At 44.5% G+C, this 21,983-nt stretch overlaps 3 protein-coding genes across 4 annotated transcripts; 2 read left to right on the top strand and 1 right to left on the bottom strand.

Moving 5' to 3' along the window:
- Positions 1 to 583: 583 nt before the first annotated feature.
- srp72 (signal recognition particle 72) lies at positions 584 to 9,070 on the bottom strand. The gene is made up of 19 exons (XM_062475955.1): positions 8,914 to 9,070; positions 8,104 to 8,224; positions 7,783 to 7,906; positions 7,224 to 7,367; positions 6,915 to 7,026; positions 6,778 to 6,809; positions 6,390 to 6,514; positions 5,959 to 6,016; positions 5,695 to 5,826; positions 5,265 to 5,393; positions 4,891 to 4,963; positions 4,487 to 4,551; positions 4,303 to 4,398; positions 4,048 to 4,151; positions 3,749 to 3,826; positions 3,423 to 3,560; positions 3,242 to 3,279; positions 2,755 to 2,914; positions 584 to 1,461 (listed from the first exon to the last, which is right to left on the bottom strand). The coding sequence occupies exons 1-19, from the start codon at positions 9,011 to 9,013 to the stop codon at positions 1,287 to 1,289; spliced, it is 2,004 nt and encodes a 667-aa protein (XP_062331939.1). The 5' UTR covers positions 9,014 to 9,070; the 3' UTR covers positions 584 to 1,286.
- Positions 9,071 to 9,395: 325 nt separating this feature from the next.
- On the top strand, positions 9,396 to 13,469 carry leprotl1 (leptin receptor overlapping transcript like 1). 2 transcript variants are annotated; one of them, XM_062475957.1, is made up of 5 exons: positions 9,396 to 9,550; positions 10,654 to 10,729; positions 10,951 to 11,137; positions 11,343 to 11,455; positions 11,621 to 13,469. In XM_062475957.1, coding segments are annotated over exons 1-5 (393 nt in total). In that variant the 5' UTR covers positions 9,396 to 9,534; the 3' UTR covers positions 11,622 to 13,469. The 2 variants fall into 2 exon arrangements, with proteins under 2 accessions (XP_062331941.1, XP_062331940.1); XM_062475956.1 differs by having other exon boundaries at positions 11,343 to 13,469.
- Positions 13,470 to 15,196: 1,727 nt separating this feature from the next.
- On the top strand, positions 15,197 to 20,027 carry LOC134032499 (hyaluronan-mediated motility receptor). The gene is made up of 7 exons (XM_062476479.1): positions 15,197 to 15,336; positions 16,123 to 16,280; positions 16,780 to 16,994; positions 17,681 to 17,935; positions 18,188 to 18,328; positions 18,590 to 18,692; positions 19,482 to 20,027. Exons 1-7 carry the CDS (start codon positions 15,246 to 15,248, stop codon positions 19,518 to 19,520), a joined length of 1,002 nt encoding a protein of 333 aa, XP_062332463.1. The 5' UTR covers positions 15,197 to 15,245; the 3' UTR covers positions 19,521 to 20,027.
- The last annotated feature ends 1,956 nt before the right edge of the window (positions 20,028 to 21,983 follow it).

Below are 21,983 nucleotides of genomic sequence, written 5' to 3'. Positions count from 1 at the left end.
CTTTTAATATGGAAATGACGCTTGCCACACTGGTAGTTCTTTGGGTTGTTCATTGTGTTACAACCCAATGTTGCTTCCAGTTTGCATCATTTCGAATTAAACTGCCACTCAACCATAGAGCTAAGAGACTTGACAGTTTGACAGATGTCAGTAAGTAGGCCTATTTCACACCTACATTATTTCTTATAATTGTGCGCTATAAATTCTAATATTGAGCCATGGACTACTGTCACGGGTACTCTATTGCCACCTAGTGGGTTTTACGTGTAAATTCAAGGGTATACATTGTAAACTCTCCACATCCATCAAGTGTATCCGTCACAATCTTCATTAGATGGTTATTTTGTACATGTCCAATTAGCAAACACCATTATTTTACTCTGAACACCAAAATATTGTGAGAACTGCACACTTCTGATCCTTCTCGGATCCTTATTCTAAATGCATTATTTGTATGTCACTTCAGATAAGTGTGTGCTAAATGGCTAAAATATAAACACATGCTGTTAACTCCAGACTCCACTAGAAGTTGCCGGTATGCCATTCCCAGATCTTTTCACAATGAAACAATTCAAAAAACCAGTCAGGTGTCAATGAACTATTTATTAAGACATGACCAAAGGGACACCTTTCTTGGCCAGAATCGTTTCCTTTCCATCTTTGTAAATGGCTCCAAAAACGACATGCAGGTGACATACTCCCCCTCCCCAAGGATTTAAAATCAAAATATCTTTTGGATAATTTTACCTAAACTAAGACTGATTTGAAAAATAAATATTGTTTAAATTTGCATACATAACCTGAACTTTGTCTGATGAGATTGAAAGACTCATACTGAAAGGGCATTAGTCAATCACATGGATATTCATGGTTGGCAGTACCAAAGGAATCAGCTCACTCATAATGAAACACTGTGGGAAAGGTGTGTGTTAGAACATAAAGCGAAGCCCCTCCCGCCTTCAACACAAACACACCTGAAGATTAGTTACACCCATCTGCAAACGTTTGTCTTTCTACGCATTCCTTTCTAAAAAAAAACCTCTTGAATCAAAGACGGTAGCAGGGCAGGGAATGGGGGGGGGGGGGGAAGGGGCCTTCTGAAATACGTTCATCGTACACAACAACTAAACATGAATCGTACAGTTGTTTGGATGGTAAAAAAAAAAAAAAGAAGAGGAAAAGCTTGATAAAAAAAAAAAAAAAAAATCTTGTGATTTTCTGACATCGACAGGTCATAGGTCGTAGCCAGTGTGTCTGTGGACAAGCAGTGTGCTGTGTCACCATGACTACCAGCCTCCCTTGCCTCCCTTCTTCTTCTTCTGTGGGGCCTTCTTGCGCGTGGCCCCGGGGGCCGCTGGCTTCTGTTGCCGGGGCGGCACCACGCCGGGGGCGGGGGCGGAGGCTGAGGCTGAGCCCGGGCGCGGGGAGGTGGGGGGGCTGATGGCCGTCTTGCTGGCGTCCCTGGAGCGAGAGGACAGATCCAGTCAGTGTGTGTGTGTGTGTGTGTGTGTGTGTGAGAGGTGATCTACACCAGTCAGTGTGTGTGTGTGTGTGTGTGTGTGTGTGAGAGAGGTGATCTACACCAGTCAGTGTGTGTGTGTGTGTGTGTGAGAGGTGATCTACACCAGTCAGTGTGTGTGTGTGTGTGTGTGTGTGAGAGAGGTGATCTACACCAGTCAGTGTGTGTGTGTGTGTGTGTGTGTGTGTGTGAGAGAGGTGATCTACACCAGTCAGTGTGTGTGTGTGTGTGTGTGTGTGTGTGAGAGAGGTGATCTACACCAGTCAGTGTGTGTGTGTGAGAGGTGATCTACACCAGTCAGTGTGTGTGTGTGTGTGTGTGTGTGTGTGAGAGAGGTGATCTACACCAGTCAGTGTGTGTGTGTGTGTGTGTGTGTGTGTGAGAGAGGTGATCTACACCAGTCAGTGTGTGTGTGTGTGTGTGTGTGAGAGAGGTGATCTACACCAGTCAGTGTGTGTGTGTGTGTGTGTGAGAGGTGATCTACACCAGTCAGTGTGTGTGTGTGTGTGTGTGAGAGGTGATCTACACCAGTCAGTGTGTGTGTGTGTGTGTGTGTGAGAGAGGTGATCTACACCAGTCAGTGTGTGTGTGTGTGTGTGTGAGAGGTGATCTACACCAGTCAGTGTGTGTGTGTGTGTGTGTGAGAGGTGATCTACACCAGTCAGTGTGTGTGTGTGTGTGTGTGTGTGTGAGAGAGGTGATCTACACCAGTCAGTGTGTGTGTGTGAGAGGTGATCTACACCAGTCAGTGTGTGTGTGTGTGTGTGTGTGTGAGAGAGAGAGGTGATCTACACCAGTCAGTGTGTGTGTGTGTGTGTGTGTGAGAGAGGTGATCTACACCAGTCAGTGTGTGTGTGTGTGTGTGTGTGAGAGAGGTGATCTACACCAGTCAGTGTGTGTGTGTGTGTGTGTGTGAGAGAGAGGTGATCTACACCAGTCAGTGTGTGTGTGTGTGTGTGTGTGTGTGTGTGTGTGTGTGTGTGTGTGTGTGTGAGAGAGGTGATCTACACCAGTCAGTGTGTGTGTGTGTGTGTGTGTGTGAGAGAGGTGATCTACACCAGTCAGTGTGTGTGTGTGTGTGTGTGTGTGTGTGTGTGTGTGTGTGTGTGTGTGAGAGAGGTGATCTACACCAGTCAGTGTGTGTGTGTGTGTGTGTGTGTGTGTGCGTGTGTGAGAGAGGTGATCTACACCAGTCAGTGTGTGTGTGTGTGTGTGAGAGAGAGGAGGGTTCTTACAGGTCAGAGGCAGCTCCAGACGTGGCCCCCTGCGTTCCCTTGCCAACCTGTTCCTTCTTCTTGCTCTTCTTCTTGCCTCTGTAGTAGGTCCTCTCCCTCATCGGCATCCACCGCTCTGGGTCAGGGGTCGCCTTGGGGTCACAGTTCTTGGGCAACTTGCCTAAATATCGACAAAGGAACAGGGAAAAATACGTGAGATTTCACTTCCTGGGAAGTTATCACACAAGTTCCTCAGATTTTCTTCTACATTTACATTTAGTCATTTAGCAGACGCTCTTATCCAGAGCGACTTACAGTAAGTACAGGGACATTCCCCCGAGGCAAGTAGGGTGAAGTGCCTTGCCCAAGGACACAACGTCATTTTGAACAGCCGGGAATCGAACTGGCAACCTTCTGATTACTAGCCCAATTCCCCACCTGACTCCCTGACTCACTCTTCTGTGTTTGAATTGTTGGGAAACAGTAACCAGCTGAGATCCAGACATACCTTTCTTCTTTTTCTTCTTCTTCTTAATATCCCCCTGGCTGCAGAGACAAACCAGTCAGATGAGCTCCCAGGTCACACACACACACCCTCTGAATCAAATACAACCCATCTGCTCTGGCAGCAATCCCCCATAGAACAGTAGGACCTCCCTGCCTGTCAGCCTACAGCCTGGTTCTCTCACCCCTGTTCTTTAGGAAGGTTCTCCCCGGTGACTTTCGCAGCCTTCTTCCTGACGTAGTTGGCTCCGTGGGAGTTCTCCAGCTCGTCCACATCCACGTTGAAGGACATCTTGTCTGGGGAGGGGAGGTTCTTGCTGAGGCTGGGGGGCAGGCCGTTAAGGACGCTACAGTTCACCTGTCCTACAACCCTGACTGGTTTCATCACTGTCAAACCATCCCAAATCTATACATTTTTCAGGTAACAAAGAAATCAAAGAATCAGAGAAACACCAAGATAAAGACTTGAAGACACATTAGAGCCAAACAATGTTCATCTCAGCAAGGATACGATTTGGCTTTCTCTGTGTCCACCAGAGAATAGGCGGAGATGAGCTGTGCCAGCGTGTGGATGTCATTAGTGTTTTGCCTGTATAATGCCAAAAACATTATTATCATTAACCTGAACAGTATGTTTTTTGGTATATGGGCTTTTATCAAAAGCAACACAAAGGGGTGACATTTGAACCTGCAATCTCTTGATTTTGCAATCAAATGCCCTACCGCTGAGCTATGACCATCCAAACGTATACCACACAACTAGCATCAACCGTGTCTCTAAGGAGGGAAGACCCAGAGAGAGATGCTTACTTCCATAGCTGCTCCAGGTCACTGATCGCCTCTTTTTTACGTCCGTACTTCAATTTGAAGTTTGCCGCTTCTCGTACGAGTGCTAAGTGAGCCGGTGAGCCAGGCTGGCGAACACAAGGCATGGATGACAAGGACAAATAACATCACACATCTGACTTCACAAGGCCTGTATATCTGGTTGATAACATATTACAGATGTAGCTAACTTTGTAAAAGTTAAATGGATAGAAGTAAAATAAGTACAAGTCAAATAACCTGTTCGGCTTGGTAGTACTGAATAGCTCGGCTGAAGACATCAATGGCGCTGTCGATATCCTCCTCATGGCTGTACATGGTTACCAGAGCAGAGATCTGGAGGAGGCGGCCAGTGTTAGTGTCAGCAGGCAGTACACAGGACTTCTGAAAGAGCTGTGGACTAGGCATGCTCATGAATACTCACCATTCCTTGCTTGTGCTTGAAATCTTCGATCGATCTCAAGATGTCGCAAGCTTTCGTAACGTGACCTGTGGAGTTTAAAAGAGAATTTAAACTTTTCACTTTCTAATGTGCATTGGGGACATTTGCCTCAAATTTGAGCAGCCTGAATTTTGTTCTATTTGTTTTGTTTTTTTTATTTTGGATCTGTTTGAATGTGAGCAACCAGAAAATCTGAACCTTGAATTTTTGGATCAGATTTGTTGAAAAACATTGAAATAAATTAATATTTCAATTTTAAAGAGGTGAATTCAAAACCAACAAATTCAGTGGTGTTAAAATGTCAATATAAATAATTCAATGTCCTTAAATTCAAAACATGATGTCACTGATGTGCTTCCATACAGGAATGCAGAATCCAACAGTACCTTGAGTTAAGTACAGCTGTGCCATGGTCAGTTTGATTCCAGATGCACTCTCTGGATGCTGATCTGAGAAGCGCTAGGACACAAACACAAGACACGGTATTTACACCTGCAGAGTCTTCACAGGTCAACTCAATTCCACAAGCAGCCGGGGCTTGTGACTGAATACGTTTAAGAATACTTTCTCGAGTTGATTAATATCAAAATGGAAAGAATCTAAGTTTATATGCTTGTATTTATATAGAAAACAGCGTATATGTCTTACTTGTTAAGGGTAAAAAGTTCCCCAGGGCTGTAGCGGGGGTGCTGTAGCGGGGGTGCTGTAGCGGGGGTGCTGTAGCAGGGGTGCTGTAGCAGGGGTGCGTGTGGGCGCTTACCTGCAGCAGCTCGATGGCTTTAGTGTGCTGCTTCTCCCTGCACAGCTGGGCCACCTGCACCAGGACCGGGCGAGGCTGGCCCGGGTTCTGGCTCTGCAGACTGGAGGACAACTTCCTGCACTGGTCAGCCTTGTGGAGGGGGGAGGAGGAGGAGGGAGTGGTTAACTTTTGTATAGAAATTAGGGGTGGGAATCTTTTAGTACCTCACGATTCGAATCGATTCTTGGGGGTCACGATTCACAATTTGTGAATCGATATGAATTGCTAGAAGACTGAATCGCGATTCAAATGCGAATTGATTTGTCTTGTCTACGGTTTGTTATGTCAGTGTGTAGGGAGGACAGGGGGAGTGGAGAAGCGTTCCCTCGTTTCACATAACCTCTCACTTTAGAAATGGTAATGTTGTATTTGAGAGGGTTCGGGGTAATACCTGGTTAGTGTACATGGCCAACAAGGCTTTGTTGAATTCAATCGCCTGTAGCTGCATCTTGGCTAGCTTGTGTTCAACTCCTTCCGCGTTTGTGAGCTTCACTTTCTTCTTCGAGTCAAACACGTTTTGGTCCTGTACAAAAACAAGGAAACGTCTGTAGTCTGTGTCCAAAATACATCAAATCTAACAGTAATTGTACAATGTTATTTGTAGTGAGTTGAGTCTGTACCCAGGTTTGAGGTGAGTATCCCAGAATGCACCCACCTTGTTGATTGTGATGATGTTGTTGGCAGTAACAGCTAGCAGCCCAACGTCAGATGGCCTGTAGATGAAAACAGCAACAAAATATGAGAGGGGCCTGTGAGACCACACAGAGAAACTACTGCAGAGCAGAGGAGAGCTGAGATGAGGAGAGCTAAGGTGAGGACAGTTGAGATGAGGAGAGGAGCGCTGAGATGAGGAGAGCTGAGATGAGGAGTGCTGAGATGAGGAGAGCTGAGATGAGTGCTGAGATGAGGAGAGGAGCGCTGAGATGAGGAGAGCTGAGATGAGCTGAGGAGAGCTGAGATGAGGAGAGCTGAGATGAGGAGAGCTGAGATGAAGAGAGGAGCGCTGAGATGAGGAGCGCTGAGATGAGGAGAGCTGAGATGAGGAGAGCTGAGATGAGGAGAGCTGAGATGAGGAGAGCGTCTCACTTGAGCTTGATGACTTGGTTGTAAAGCTGCAGCGCCTCGTCCGTCCGGCCCTGCTTCTGCAGGACGTAGGCCATCTGAGAGTGGATGACGGCCAGCTCTGACTCAATGTCCTCCTCCGTCACGTCCTGGGGACGACAGCAGCAGAACACACCGTTAGATCAAACTGGAAACGCTAGACAGAACGCAGTGTGTTCGTAGAGAAATTGATATATATTATATATATTTATTTTTTATATAATAGATATATTTTTTAATAATATATACAAATTACTGGAATACAAGCCAATAAATCAATTAATGATTAATATTTTTTTAGGAATACAAGTATAAAAATAAAAACCAGGAATAAAAGTAAATTATTCAAAATTTTAAGAAAAAGAACACTTACAGAATCGTCTGCCAAGGACATCCGACAAAGCTCTAAAACAGAGATTAGACATTTAAAAATCCCAATAAGGACATGAAACCCATGTGGTGCTAGGACCCTGGAGATGTACAGGAGAAGGGCACTGGGACCAGACTCACCCTCAGCCTGCCGGAGTTTGTTCATTGCCTCCGTCAGCTGTCCCTGACCAATGAGAGTGCAGGCAGCGTTGTAGCACAGTTCGTAAGTCGTCTCAGGCAGACCCAAGTCATCCTGCAGACAGTTACATGGAGTTAGTCACGTAGGATAGACCGAACTGGATCGTCAATATAAAAACGCCTCAGAGAAAAAAAGTTATTTCATGCATGTCTGTATGATGTCATGTGTCTGTATACAGTAGTAGAGTAGACGACGGTTCTGGACAGTGTTAAGTGTGTGTGCTCCAGGGCCGTCCCAGACAGGAGACCCACCGGTGAAGAGTTCTCCCATGTGCTCATGGCAGCCACCACAGCAGACAGGTTGGTCTTCCTCTCCTCCTCGTACTCATCCTGGGAGTTCCTGATCAGGTCCCTGTACACCGCCTTGCACTCCTCATACCTCTCCTGCCTGTACAACTACACAAGAACACAACCAGGTCATGTTCAGTCCCAACGCCCATTCTGTCCCAACCCTGATTCTGCCTCAGTCATACAGATCACCTCAGAAACGATGAGACTTTACGCCTTCAAGCTTGAGCTTAATTATCGTTGAGCAAACTTTGATCAAAGACAATTGCAGTAATCTCTTTTTAGACCTGTGTGTCGTGTTTGTGTATAGTATACAGTGCTGGTCCTTCCGCCTAGGGCGTAGATGTTTCTTGGCCCCAAAACACCCAATTAAAATGCATGTTTGTTACCAGGCTTCTAGAGAGCTAGATAATGACCCATATATTTGAATCAGGTGTGTTGGAGCAGGGAAACATCTAAAACATGCAGGACAGGGGTTCCCTGAGGACAGGGTTAAGAACCACTGCATTAGTGTGTGCCTTACCACTTGACCGTAAAGTTCCTTTAACTTATCCGTCTGCTCTGCAACACCTTCGATGGTTTTCAGGGCGCTTTCCACTCGGTTCAACCGGTATTCACAATACGCTTTCTCAAAAGCAATAAGGTCACTAAGGGAAGCGGGATAAAGACTTGTGATATTGATAGCACTGCAATGGACATTTTGATCTTGTAAAATGCTGGCTTTTGCTCTGTTTACATAAAAAATGCTGTCACTTTAAAACAAAAACATTTGCACATTGTTCTGCTACCCACTTTCTGGCATAGACCCACTCTTGTTTCAGTTAGAATCAATGTCTCAACATACCTGCCAAGTACTTTTGAAAAGGTGTTCATGACATTCAATGCCTCTTTGAAACTACCATTTTGGACAAGGCATACGACTTTACAGTGAAGGGCTGTCACGTCATCTTTGATTTCATGCAGAACTGTAAAAAAAAAAGAAGCAAAATACTTATTTAGATAGAAAACTAGCAGCAGCACAGAAGCTTCGCGTTATCAATGCAACTGTAGCAAAAATAGACAATTCGAACGCATTTCGTTGGGCAGTAGAGCCAGAATTGGTCATGTATTATTAAACAGTCAGTAACCTAATCAAAAAACACCCCACAATCAGTTAACTACGGGGGTTCAGTTATTTCAATTGGCAAGATTAGAAAGGCTGTATTGTCTTTTGCAGCTAGTGTCAAGCTATCCCATCTCAGCCTGTCAAGCTTGTTAGCTAAGGCCGCCCAGGGACACGTAATCACTGTATTGTAGCTAGGCTAATAGCCAGCCAGTTAGATCTTACGGTCACTTTGCTAAGGTACTTTAACTTGGAGCTTCACATGCGATGACTACTGAGTACACAATTTGCAAACAAATGTAAATCTGAATTAAAAATAAAAGCCACCGTAATGAATCAATGTAAAATAACCAGATAATCCATTGACGCTAACGTTAACTACCTACTGTAGCTAGAGCTAGGCTAGCTGGACTATGATGTGCTATTCTAACACTGCTAGCTAGCTCTAGCTAGCTCTGGGGAAGGGACCTTGCGTTGAATATACCGAAATTAAACGTTAAGCAATAAATACACCTGACAGTTCCAATAGTTTGTTTGTATCAGAAATCCTACTTTTGTTGACAGCTTTAAGGGCTCGAGTGAAGTCGCCATTCTGTCCACAGCGGTTCACTTCAGTCCACAGCGAAGCAACGGAGCCCCCTCCGCTCGCCATCTTCAACCTCGCTGCATGAAATTGTGAAATTGAGACGGATGATATACTCGGAAGCACTTGGTAATTTGCTCCTCCGGGGTTAAAGGCCTGGTAGGACTCTGCCTGGTTTGAAGGCAAGGACTATTTTGTGTTTCTTTAATGAAGTGACCAACGAATAATAATAAAAGGTTGTTAGTTTGTAAATAATGACAAAAGATAATGTAAAACTGTGTATGTAAAAAAGAGACATTCAAAGACATTTTGAATCAAATCATCAAACGATGATACACACATCATTGGATGTACAAATAGTTAAAAATATATTAGCATGGGCAAAAACTATTTTTTTAATCAGAACATTTTAATTTTTTTACTCCCCCACTGTCGCGCAGGCGCCATGGTGTAGTAAAGGCAGCAGCGATATGCGCGGTCGGCAGCTCGCTTGGGTCCTTTTGCTTTCAGTTTAGCTAGCTAGCTAGCAATACTGTCAAGGGTGTATTGTTGTCGTTCGTTGATAGGGACTGTGCCTAGGACGAGCAGAAATGGCCGGAATCAAAGGTAAGACATTGCGATCTTGATTTTCAATCGCAAAGGGTTGTATCAAAATAAATATATCCAATTAGCCATTGCTGATAAAAGTTAATCATTGTGAAAGAATCGGTATAATGTGCCATACGACCATACCGTAGCTACAGTTTGCCGGCCAAAATGATAATGCTGGTTAGCATTTGCCAAAACGCCATTATGCCAGCTATTCACTATCTACCAGTATCTAGCTAGCAATAATATTATTATGCTATCTATCTGCATTTAAGATGGGTTGGAGGTCTTGGAAGAAGGCAATTTACGAGTAACAGCTTGGGTATTCTTTTGACTATGTGTCCCATGTGCATTTGTCTTACTTAGCAAACCCAATTAGTTAGCAGCAATAGCTAGTTGTTATTGTTGCGAGCTAGGTAGGTTAGGTTGGCATGTGTGCTCTACTACAGCCTGTAGTACAGGGCTAGCTAACCTTAGCAAACGAGTGTGGGCAAGATAATAATGAATGAGATATACACCAGGGTCAACTAACAAACAAAACATCTCTAGCTTCCTCGCTAGATAACCCAGTAAATTATCATCGTTTGCGTAGTTCACACGGATCCTAACATTAGATGTAGCTTGACAGCTAGCCGGATTCGTCGAACAAAAATGCAATTCACTGGAGTAGACTAACAAACTTGCAGCTCCTAATCCTAAGCAGTTGCTAGAGCTACATGTGAAACCATCTGACGTATCATATGACTGCTACCTCATTTCAGCCATAGTATTAGGCCCCATGGGGGTCAGATGATCAATTACAGCCTCCACCAAGACACAGTCATTTTGTCGGCTAGGCTTATGCTTATTATTCCACTCTATGACCACCGAAAAACTGTCGAACTGTGCTCTTTTTATCCTTGATCTTCTGCCAAACTTTATGTAAGCTCGATTTGTACATCGCTTTGGATAAGAGCCTGCAAAATAGAGAGAGTCCAATAGAGAGACCAAGAGAGATGGAGAGAGAGACAAAGAGAGAGAGAGAGAGAGAGAGAGAGAGCGAGCGAGAGAGACAACAAGAAAGACCAAGAGAAATGTAAACTCTTCATGCTTATGGCTCACCTTCTCTCGTTGTTGTCCAGCTCTAATCAGTTTGTCCTTCGGTGGAGCTATTGGCCTCATGTTCCTGATGCTAGGATGTGCTCTTCCAGTGTATGAGTAAGTATCTCAAACACACATCCAGTCATTGTTATTGTACAGTTGGCCCGCTGTTTTACTAATATTTCACAATAATAGGAACAACAGGAACTAGGGTTTGAATAATTCAGCTGCAGATCATGAGGTCACAGGTTCAAATCCCCCCCGCTTGTATGGCATGATGGATAGAGGAGTCTGCTGAGTGAATCCCTTATTGTTAATATCTGTCTTTTCCTCCACAGTAAATACTGGCCCCTGTTCCTTCTCTTCTTCTACATCCTCGCCCCCATACCGTACTGCATCTCCAGGAGAGTTGTTGACGACACAGACTCCGCCAGTAACGCCTGTAAAGAGCTGGCCATATTCCTCACAACAGGGATTGTGGTTTCAGCCTTTGGCCTCCCCATTATATTTGCTAGAGCTGAAGTTGTAAGTACACAACATTTCCCGTTGTACACACATGTTCGCAAGTGTATACATCTCGTTTTCACAGCACATTTTATGTTAATCCGGGCTCTATTCTAGAAAAGCTCCCCAAGGTTTTATTTGTATTTTTTTTTCTTTCATTTCGCATACCACAGAGACCCCATACAAATCACTTGTTCACTGAATTATTGATGCTTTTTCCTTACAGATTGCTTGGGGAGCCTGCGCGCTTGTGCTAACGGGCAACATTGTAATTTTCGCAACCATCCTTGGATTCTTCTTGGTGTTTGGGTCGAATGATGACTTTAGTTGGCAGCAGTGGTAAAGATGGGGATGGGGTTTGGGACCTTAGACTCAACTGTTTTTACTACTAGCATTATTATTATTATTGTGTTGTTGTAATTATTTTAACTGATGTTATTTATTTGGCCAACCATCCATAGTCACATAAACCCTGTGCAATAATCTGTTTTATCTGTCATGCAGAATGTCAAATTGACTTTGATTGGACGACGGTGACATTCCTTCGGAAGTTCTTTGATTCACATTTGTGATTGGCCTGGAAACTCATCTTTGAGTGCTGCAAGTAAATAATGATGAGATCTCATTGGATCATCACGTGTGCGTGTAAAATCCTACGGAATGTCAACCTGGGCCTGACATGACCAATAGGACATGGCCATAAGCTTTCACATTTCCTGTGTGTTTCTTGTTTTTGTACAGAGGTTGAAAGTTGTTGGGGTTTTTTGAGGACAAAGTTCTGCTTTTATTTTGTCTGGCTACTCAGTGCAATGTCATGTTGGTTAGTAGGCCCCTCCCTCCCCCCCTCACTGCTCCTCCCCCCTACCTCCTCCACTTCCCACTCCTTTATGTTCTATAAACTAGATACCTGAGCAGACTTTCACATAAAACTGTGCAAAAAAAAGTCAGCTCAAAATGACAAGTTATAGAAGGATTCTGTTCTTATGATATGTAATTCAATGTGACCCCCCCAGACAGTGGTCCAATTCTACTGACTCAGCAATTCACAAATGACAAGCAACTCATGTTTCGATGCTATTTCAATGCTGATTAGACATGGCGTTAAAAAAACATAAATAACCATAGGATCCATTGGCTGCAGCTGGGGCAAGTAAGGATCTAGGCTTTTGATGACCTTGGCCACTGACTAATTTCCCTCAATTAAGTATCCAAAGAAGACTATGTACTTTTCTGCCCCTTTCTAGAGGTAAATCAACTGTTATTTTACTTTCAAGTTGAAGTTGTGAGTAATGAATCTGTATTTGATAAACCTATTGTTTTGATAAGGATTCAGTACACATTCAATAGGCTTTTCAATACCTTCCTCCAAGGAAGTAACTGACTTAAGTTGAGGTGACCTATTCCACTTTGTGTGGTCTGTGCATTTGTATGTTAAGATGCAATGAAGTCCTGTCTTTTGTTATTTGCCCTCATGTTGAAAGAATTAAGTCGGCAGTCTGCAGCTTTTGGAGTTTAATTGCTGTTACATTTAAGGTGAACTAGTTGTCCAACTAAGAAAGGTATTAAGCATCTGTCACCCCATGTGCACAGGTCAAGTCAAGTGAGTAAGAGTGCACCAGCAGTTTTTGTTTGCTTGTTCATTGGTTTTGAATGGGGTTGTTCTCTTTGTGAAGACTGGTCTCTGGAATTGACAAAATCTGTCTAAAATGTTTCCAATCTAATTGCAGTTAAACACTGGTTAATCAGGTATTCTTGAACTTTGTGAGTTTGGTTGTTTAAGTTTAGTAAGTTATTTTTGTCTTCCAGAGACCTCGACAACAGTGGAGGGATTGATTGTATTACTGGTATAATGATGACTCTTCTGTCCTTATTTGAGTTGTCTCAAACATCTGAACTAATCATTCTTACCTTGATTAACAAAGGTAATATGACAAATTGTTTGTTTTTTTGGTCCTTGTATTTCAAGTTTGAGCTAAAACAAAATTGTTTTTATTCAGCCATTCCCAATGTTACTAAACTGTATCTAAAGAAGTTGTGTAGGAGGCATGGGTTGGGAACTGCAGACTTTCAATTGAATTACTGGTTTATTTAAAGAAATAACAACAAAATCTCCCAAACTTTTCTTTAAACACGAATACATGACTTACAGAACCTGGTCATTATATGCGTGTTATGGATTTAACACCCTTTTTATTTTTTTGCAAAAGTCTTTCTGATTTGGAGGAATATTATTTATTTTACCGGACGCTTTGTGCAGATGTCCAGATGCCATTTTCTATTGACAACTTTTGTGTTAAGGAGGCAGAACTTAGCATGGTGGTTTTCTTTTTTTAATAAATGCCATTTTTGAACATCCTCTTGTTTTAATTAAGCATCATCCTCTTAACGAATTATGGATCGAATCAAACTAATAGATCCTTACTCAAAAAATTATTCACACCCTAGTTCCTGTTGTTCCTGACTACCAGGAGAGTCAGTTGGCTGAGCGGTGAGGGAATCGGGCTAGTAATCCGAAGGTTGCCAGTTCGATTCCCGGTCGTGCCAACTGACGTTGTGTCCTTGGGCAAGGCACTTCACCCTACTTGCCTCAGGGGAATGTCCCTGTACTTACTGTAAGTCGCTCTGGATAAGAGCGTCTGCTAAATGACTAAATGTAAATGTAGGAGAGCTTAAACAGTGTAAAAACCAAAATTAATCTGTGATGACTTTCCTAAATCCTTGCTTTATATTCACACAGATACTCCTTCACTGTTCTGTTCAAATGTACACTCCTTAGCTTATCCTTTGCTCTTGCTGGAGTGGTGATAGGATGATGTCAGTCGGTGGCCGGAAAGATGCACAAACAATTAAGAGTCGACTTTGTTTATGAGAACAATGTCGGATCATGTAACCAGTCAGAGTGGTCAGATGAGTGAGGCACATGGATCACAAACGTCCTTATATAAAATGAGTAGACCAGTACAAATAGTTTCCACAGAACGTGTCCTTACATGGCACAGCATGTGGTCAGCAAGTTTGTACACTTGAAAGACGACATGTGACAACATCGTAACTCATAGAAGCCTGTTTCTGCATATTTCTTCCTCACTGTCTCCTGTGAGTCTGGACAGATGAGGTCTCTATCTATATGTGGACTGGAAGGAGCCTCACCACATCACCTCTTGACCTCAGGAGACAAGTTTCTCTTATACAAAAACTCAGCGTATCACGTAGCAAAGTGTGTGTGTGTCATCCAAGACTTTGTGTTCAGGCTTCAATGTAAGACATGGAGGCCAGTGGAGAGACTGAGCAAAGCTGGTGTTACTGAGGACATGAGAAATTAGACGAACAGCATGTTGGTTTGTCTCCCCCTTCTGGTGAGGAGGTCCACCTGAAAATCCCAATGCAATGAATGGGATGAGTCTCACGATAGTAACTTTACCCTCCAGGACACACACTGATATGACAGTTGTTTGTTGTGCAACTCAGACATCTGCCTCTAAGGTACAGCTGTTGCCTCAGAACGTGCCACCTGCCTCTCATTCTCTTTCACAAGCTTATAAACCTTGAGGGGAAAAACGTTTGTGTTTCATCTGACCTTTGAGCACAACACATTCAAATATTATCCTCAGTTTACTGAGTTGAAGCCACTCGTCAGTAAATGCTCTATTTAGATGCTGAGTCACATTTAATAGATTTTGGCTTTAGCTCAGTGATTTTGACTTATGATCGAGAGATCCCAGATTCAAATTTCCCCATACTCAAATGTTGCATTGGATAAAAGCATCTGCTGAATGAGCACATAATAATAATGTTATTATTTAATCAGCTACTGCTGGGTCATATTAAAGAGGAGATGTCAGGTCTACATCAGGTTCTAGCGATAAATGCAAATGAGCTTGGGGAGATGATGGAACGTGTCTTAGTGGGTGTTTTCCAGAGGCTATCAGTTCTCCACGAGTCCTGATAAGAGAAGGAGACACTCCTGCTGTACACCACCTCAGCGTTTCTAAACGCTCCCACCCAGCAGGCATACAACAGCTCGTGAGCTAGTAAATCAGCAGCCTGTCTGCCTGTGCCAGTGCTGAAGCGAGGGGAGGGAGAGCAGAGCGCAGGGGAACGCAGGTATGAGGAGGGAGAGGAGGAGAAGATGAGGAAGTTTTTCAGAGTCGGTAGAGAGGATGACTACAGTCAGACCCAGTACCTTACGGCCAAGTGTAATCATCTGACTCATGAGAAAGGTGAGTATGGAATGTTCTGGACTAGACCTGCTGAAGGTCTGTGTTATGTCAACTGTAATGTAATTTGTGTTGAAATTATGTGTTAAAACCCACATGAACTGTCATTGGTAGATCCTTACAACACTACAGGTTATTGCTGTGACAGGACTAGTTCATGTACTTTCTGTATCAGTGAAGTGTTTTCCCACCTGCGGTTCTCTCTGAACACTTCCACAGAAAGTCATTAATGTATCTTTAACGTACAGATCAAAGTCCAGCTCTACTGAATTCATTAGAACAAGTGACACATACGTTTTCCAGACCCACTGTCTACCCGTCTAGTAACTGGATAGTTCTACAGCCTAAAACATTATAAAACAACAAGTTTTATAATGGGTTAGTTTTTATAATGGGTTCTCCGACTAATATAATAAAACTATAGTTTTATTATATTAGTCGGAGAATTCACAGTGTTGAGTCTTACATTGTGTGAGTGGTGCTGTGTAGCTGTGCTCTGGTGCTGTGTAGCTGTGCTCTGGTGCTGTGTAGCTGTGCTCTGGTGCTGTGTTGCTGTGCTCTGGTGCTGTGTAGCTGTGCTCTGGTGCTGTGTAGCTGTGCTCTGGTGCTCTGGTGCTGTGTAGCTGTGCTCTGGTGCTGTGTTGCTGTGCTCTGGAACAAACTGTTTCACACATCCATCGGTAGAGCTGTGCTGCCCTGACCTCCACGTCCCTGGTACTAGGAGAGCAGAGGGGTGTACTACAGTTACGGCGTTAGAGTCTAACAAGGCCGAGGCCCCCTGTGATGCAGCAGTGCTGGAGAGGGAGGTCCTGGTGAGCAGGGAGAGGGAGAGGAGCCTGCAGAATGATCTGGAAGCGCTGGGGTCCCGGCTGTACAAACAGGAGCAGGTCAACGTGGAGCTGAGCATCAAGCACGACCAGCTGGTCAGCAGGCTACGTCACAACCAGGTAGCCACCATTTTGATGGTCTTCTTCTTCTGAGCGGTCGTTAACAAGCTCTTGACTTTTTTGGGGGGTGAAATATCTGTTTCAGGGATTAACTCGACACATTCCTGTTAAATCTGGATTCTGCTCTTACACACTCACAGGTCTGGGCTTGCCAGACACACTTATGCTCAGACGTTTTGGGACTTCTGTCTGAACACTTTGGTCTAATGAATATCATTTCAATTCATAGCATACACTTACTGTATACCTATTTCTGAACAAGGTTTTACCATGCATAACTACAGCATGGTGGTATTTAAGATTCTACTAAATGTTCATGGCAAACAAGTTTGTTGTAGCGGCCCTTGCATTCTATATGGCATTCCAGTAAATGATCCTGGTTGTAAAGTGGATGCACATCATTAGAAAGTGTGTATCTGTTTAGTGTGCTTTCTATGTGTATGAGTTATGCATGTGTAGTGTGTGTGTTGTGTATTGTGTGTGTGTGTGTGTGGTTGAGGGCCTGGTGGAGTTCCTGCGACAGCGTGTGTGTGTGCTGGCGGAGGAGGGCTCCAGAGAAGCTACAGTGCTGAGCCTGCAGCTGGAGCAGGTGAACTCCGAGCTCCTCCACCTGCTCTCCTCAGAGGTGCAGCTGGAGGGCCTAGTGGACGAGCTCCACACTGAAGCCCTGCAGAAAGCTGTGGCTGCTGAGGGCCTCCAGGCACAGCTGCACAGGTAGGCCCACTGTGGGTAGATTCAGGGAAAACATTGGGGAAATGGGGGCAGGTAGGAAGGCCAGGAAGTGGATGTGTGTACCCCCCAACCAACCTTCCCTCGATGTTTGAATCTGATGATGTTTGTTTTAAATGGGTTAAGGCCATGTACCCCATGACTTTCTACACCCAGCTGTGCAAACAAACATGGGAAAATCTAAAGTTCAGCCTAGATAAAGGCGTATGTTAAGCAAAGAAACATAAAAAATTAAATGGGAGTCCTAACTTTTGATTACCATCTACCACAAACTGTAGCCAAGTGAAGCCGTCTCCAGCTGTTTCAAAAACACGTAGCAACGATATTGAGCTAGTTATGTCTTAGTAATAAAAACATGAGATTCTGAATTTGTGATTTTAGGTCAGCAGAAATGGGCACCCCTTGCTCTAATTTGCTGACTTGCTGAATCTCCACAGAAAGTTCGGCACGTTGTTAAGACGTCCAAACTCGCTATCACACTGAGGATTTTAATTTAACCCCTCCAGCTGAATGTCCTGTTAGCAATTCATGTTGAACATCGACAATGGGATCGCGGAACTTCGAACGTTTCTTTAAATTAACTTAAGTGATTCAAAGAAGGTAACCGCAGGTTTAAAAAAAAAAAAACGTAACGCCGATAATCGGTCCTCTATGTTTTGTGGCTTCAATAGCAAGACCGTTGAGCTGGAGGAGTTGGAGCGGGGTTACGCAAAACTCTCGGTAGAGTTGGAGGAGCAACTTAGCGCCAACCGGAGGAGGGTGACGGAACCGCAGGAGGCCGACGAGGAGCAGCCCAGTGCCCACCAGAGGAGGGTGGAGGAACTGCAGCATGAGAACGCCGCCAGCCTCAGGAAGCTGCAGGATACGGCCCAACAGTTTGAGTGGCTCTGTGAGCAGCAGCGTCACTGGATCTGCTGCGTTAAAAGGTGGGCGGCCATGATTAGGTTCTCAGTCCTGCCATGTTGGGGTTCTCGATACTGCCATAACGGTGTTCTCTAGACTGTCACTGGTTCTGCCAGGCAGGCCGGCAGGCATAGATAAAAGACAGACAGATTTAGGAAAGACAGACAGAGAAAAGACAAAGAGAAACAACAGAAAGGCAATGTCAGAAGAGAAAGAGGAACTAACTCATCACCTTGCCCAACATACCGACAAGCACCCTGAATCCTATTTCCAAGGTTCAAGGACGGCCTGTGTGAGGAGAAGGAGAACCTGGTCCGGCAGGTGAGCCGGCTGGAGAAGGAAGTGTCTCAGCTCCGGCAAGGCTCCCCTGGCCCCAGCCAGGCCCAGTGCTGCCCTCTAGAGGACACATGCAGCAGGTACACTTCTATCTGGGTCATAATCTCAACGAGCCCTTCCTGGTTAAATAAAGGTTAGGTCAAGAAATAGAATCTGAGTCTTAACGATTTGAGATGAATATATGATATGTGAATGGGAGACAAAGTCATACTGGAACTTGTAGCTACCACAGTCCGCGAGAGGACATTGCAGCATGACAGCCGTGAATAAAAGAAATAAAAACAAATTTTATAATAATCCATAACAATACTAAGTGTCACCGCCACACACTGGCTTTTCAGGACGTCATCCTGGGAGGCCGAGGAGATGGACCACCTGCAGGCCCAGGTGGACAAGTGGAGAGGCCTGTACGAGGACCTGTTCAGCCAGCTCACTCCCACCCAGGTCAGTCCACTGCTGACAGGACACATGAACTCTATCCCACTGGCCCTAGTGCATGCTAGGTAATAGTTATGAGGGGAAAGGACCAGGTGAGATGATCGTGACTTTAATCAGGGAGGGAGCCAGTTTCACCCTTGCATCAGTTTATGTGGCAACAGATTTTTTGAAACTTTAAAAGTTTGTCTCAGCCTTTACAGACAACAGTTCTGGACTACAGAGCTAGTGCCGTATGTTCGGTAGTTCTGGACACGTCCTCCAGCACCAGGACTTGTGTTGTTTTGGCGTCTCTCTGCGCCTAGGGCCCCTCTCAAACCCGCACACAGAGATGACTAATGAGGAGGCGAGGTGTTTGCCAGTGGCCCCTGTATTCGCTTTGTCAGCTCCCCTGCTCCTCTGTGTATACCTCCAGATAGGTCTTGTGATTGAGTGCAGATGATGCGCACTGGTCCCCACAGAGTGGTGGGAAACAGGAAGCTGGCAGGAGCTTCAGGGACAATAGGAGATGTATATTTAGGAAGCAAGCGTGCTAAAATGCATTACATGGTTTTTATGTGATTTATATACTTGTTCACACTCTGGAGGCAGAGCTCACGTTATGACTCGAAAATTTGAAGAAGATAAAAATATCATACCGTTACTTACTGTAAATGAACGCTTTGGGAGAGAAATAATGGGAGAGAGAAGCAATAGGATTTTCCAGAACAGGTTTTTCTCACTGTAAATTGTATGGTGTGTGGTTTATGTTCGGTGCCTTTGGCTGCGCTCACCTATAGTTTATTTTTGCATTCTCAGGTGGGAGACACAGTCGACGGACACCAAAAACCCCCCTGAGGCCCCAAGACTGAAATCTATAGTTTGGTCTTCTGTTTTTTTTTTTTCTTCCCTCAACTAAAGAAAAGGTTTTCTTGTCTGTTGGATAGTTTTGTTGCTGCTTTCCCAAGTGTTGTGGTGAAAGTGTTCATTGTCTTTGTTGGTTTGGGACATTGTTTACCTGTCTTGTTGATTCCAGGCCCTGTTGATTTACTGTTGAATGAACCTATACAATAATTTTATAAAGGCCCCCCCCCTTCACCAAATGTATGGCGTTGGAATGTCCGCTTAATCATGTATTTTCAGATACACTGACGATTGCAAAGACCCTGTTGCTGATTGTAGAAAACACAAGAGAACATGTTGTACCAGTCTGCATAGTGTCCCTCTCACACTCACTAACTCTTTGTGAGAGTCTTACAGATGGTAAAGATTGTTTAACAAAGAAGCACTCACCATGGCCCTCACCTTAAACCTTCCCTAACCCCCATTCTGGACCCTCAGCCCAGCTCTGGCAATGCTTACATTTACATTTAGTCATTTAGCAGACGCTCTTATCCAGAGCGACTTACAGTAAGTACAGGGACATTCCCCCGAGGCAAGTAGGGTGAAGTGCCTTGCCCAAGGACACAACGTCATTTGGCATGGCCAGGAATCGAACTGGCAACCTTCTGATTACTAGCCCGCTTCCCTAACCGCTCAGCCACCATCTCCCTCAGATGGTAAAGATTGTTTAACAAAGAACCACTCACCATGGCCCTCACCTTAAACCTTCCCTAACCCCCAATCTGGACCCTCAGCCCAGCTCTGGCAATGCTTGCTTGCTTGAATCTGCTGTGTCGACAGATGGTACTTTGTGGTCATGTGTCTCTCACCCACTAGACATCTCTGTGGCCCGATGGTGTGTGACAAGCAGGTGTGAAATGTGGCGATCTAAATTAGTCCTGAATGGCAAAGGTGTAACCAAATATTAACAACGTGCGACAACTGGAAATATGTTGAATTTGCACACAATAAATACCTACACACCCAACCATGCAGAACCCCATCTACTAGACTCGGTCCTTGCAGAGTATATTAATAGAACAATTATAGGTAACACAAGAATAGTATGTTTATGTTTCCACATTTAGCAGCCAGGGAAAACACACTGTAACACATTATATACATCTCCGAACCAGGATGTGACCATTAAAATAGAGTTGAGACTTGTTAAAACAGAGTCCTGCATTTTACATTAGTGTACTCACCTTCTTGTCCAAACATGAATTATGAGGTATAAGACACATAAATGGCTCATTAACAGAGGTAGCTGAGTTTAGGATTCGCTTTTTGCTAGAAAAGAACAACGGGTTCATTTGAGGAAGAGCTCTCTCTGTCTCTATTTAAAACACCACCCAACCTGAGAGCATTCTCAGTGTCACAACAAACTTCTTACATCCTTACAAGTCTGCTTTCTGCTTCATTCCTCCGGTCTAGAAAAACAAAGTTTCCCCCCGGCTGAGGTAAAAGCTGTTTACTGCAGATCCTCTCGTGTTCTCGTGTGTTCCTCTGGACAGATTGATTAGTATGGATGTTTTGGGGCTTTTTCGGTCTCTCTCTCAGAGCAGAAGACAAACTGCTTCCCTGCATGCTCATGTGACACAGTGGAATGATGCGGTTCTGTCTTTGACACGGGTGTTTGGAAGGGTATGTAAATGTTTAACAGCAACGTGAATAAACACACAGACTAGGGTTAGGTGTCGGGGTCTGGACCAGTTGATAACAGCAGAGGCTTAACTCTGACTCATGAAATCTTGTGGACCTGATGCCACAACATGCTGCACTCCTGTGGAAGAAACAATGACCTCACTCGCACTCACTTTACTAATTAAAGGAGAAGTTACTTACCTGACTTTTTCAACTACATTACACAAGTACAGTTTCTCATTTAAGGACAATCCAGAAATGGATTTAAGACTCAAAAGAAGACTTGGTGACCTGTAGTCAGGAGACCAAGAGGCCCTCACAACAACACTGGCTTTCCACTGGAAACAGAAGCATTTTAGCGCTCTTGAAGCCTTTGTGAATAATCTCTTCAGCTTCGGTCTCTGGCAACAACTCCTCCAAACTAAGAGAACAGGTCTTCTGGAGCATGTGTGTGTGTGTGTGTGTGTGTGTGTGTGTGCGTGCCTGTGTCTGAGTATGTGTCTCGTTACGGCTAGCTGTTGACACACTATTGACCCCTCACTGGCGTATGACGGCAGCTTACTTTACAGCCGGCGGGGTGACTCGAGGGGTGACTGCGTGTGTGTGAATGTGTGTGTGTGGTGGAGTAGATGAGCCCCAGGAGCCTGCTCGAGGCCAACCTGGTGCTCAGGTAAGGCGGGGAGCGTGGGTCATCACCCCATCATCTGCAGGGAAAGCAGGAGTCCCTTTACTGCAGTATAAGACAGGTGTTCCAACACCTCCCACTCCCTCTCTGGGTCTGGAAGACAGATGGGC

The sequence above is a fragment of the Osmerus eperlanus genome, chromosome 13 (genome assembly GCF_963692335.1).
Source record: "Osmerus eperlanus chromosome 13, fOsmEpe2.1, whole genome shotgun sequence".
Lineage (NCBI taxonomy): Eukaryota > Metazoa > Chordata > Actinopteri > Osmeriformes > Osmeridae > Osmerus > Osmerus eperlanus.
Note: the sequence above shows the minus strand (reverse complement) of the source record. Positions and strands in the feature narration are given on the sequence as shown.

Coding starts and splice junctions, on each gene's coding strand:
- srp72 (XM_062475955.1), bottom strand. CDS start 9,013: ATGGCGAGCGGAGGGGGCTCCGTTGCTTCGCTGTGGACTGAAGTGAAC. Junction 6,017..6,389: donor AACCAAGTCATCAAGCTCAA/GTGAGACGCTCT, acceptor TTTCATCTACAG/GCCATCTGACGTTGGGCTGC. Junction 3,280..3,422: donor AACCTTCCTAAAGAACAGGG/GTGAGAGAACCA, acceptor TTGTCTCTGCAG/CCAGGGGGATATTAAGAAGA.
- leprotl1 (XM_062475956.1), top strand. Junction 10,730..10,950: donor TGTGCTCTTCCAGTGTATGA/GTAAGTATCTCA, acceptor TTTCCTCCACAG/TAAATACTGGCCCCTGTTCC. Junction 11,138..11,342: donor TATTTGCTAGAGCTGAAGTT/GTAAGTACACAA, acceptor TTTTCCTTACAG/ATTGCTTGGGGAGCCTGCGC.
- LOC134032499 (XM_062476479.1), top strand. CDS start 15,246: ATGAGGAAGTTTTTCAGAGTCGGTAGAGAGGATGACTACAGTCAGACC. Junction 15,337..16,122: donor TCATCTGACTCATGAGAAAG/GTGAGTATGGAA, acceptor CCTGTGATGCAG/CAGTGCTGGAGAGGGAGGTC. Junction 17,936..18,187: donor TGGATCTGCTGCGTTAAAAG/GTGGGCGGCCAT, acceptor CCTATTTCCAAG/GTTCAAGGACGGCCTGTGTG.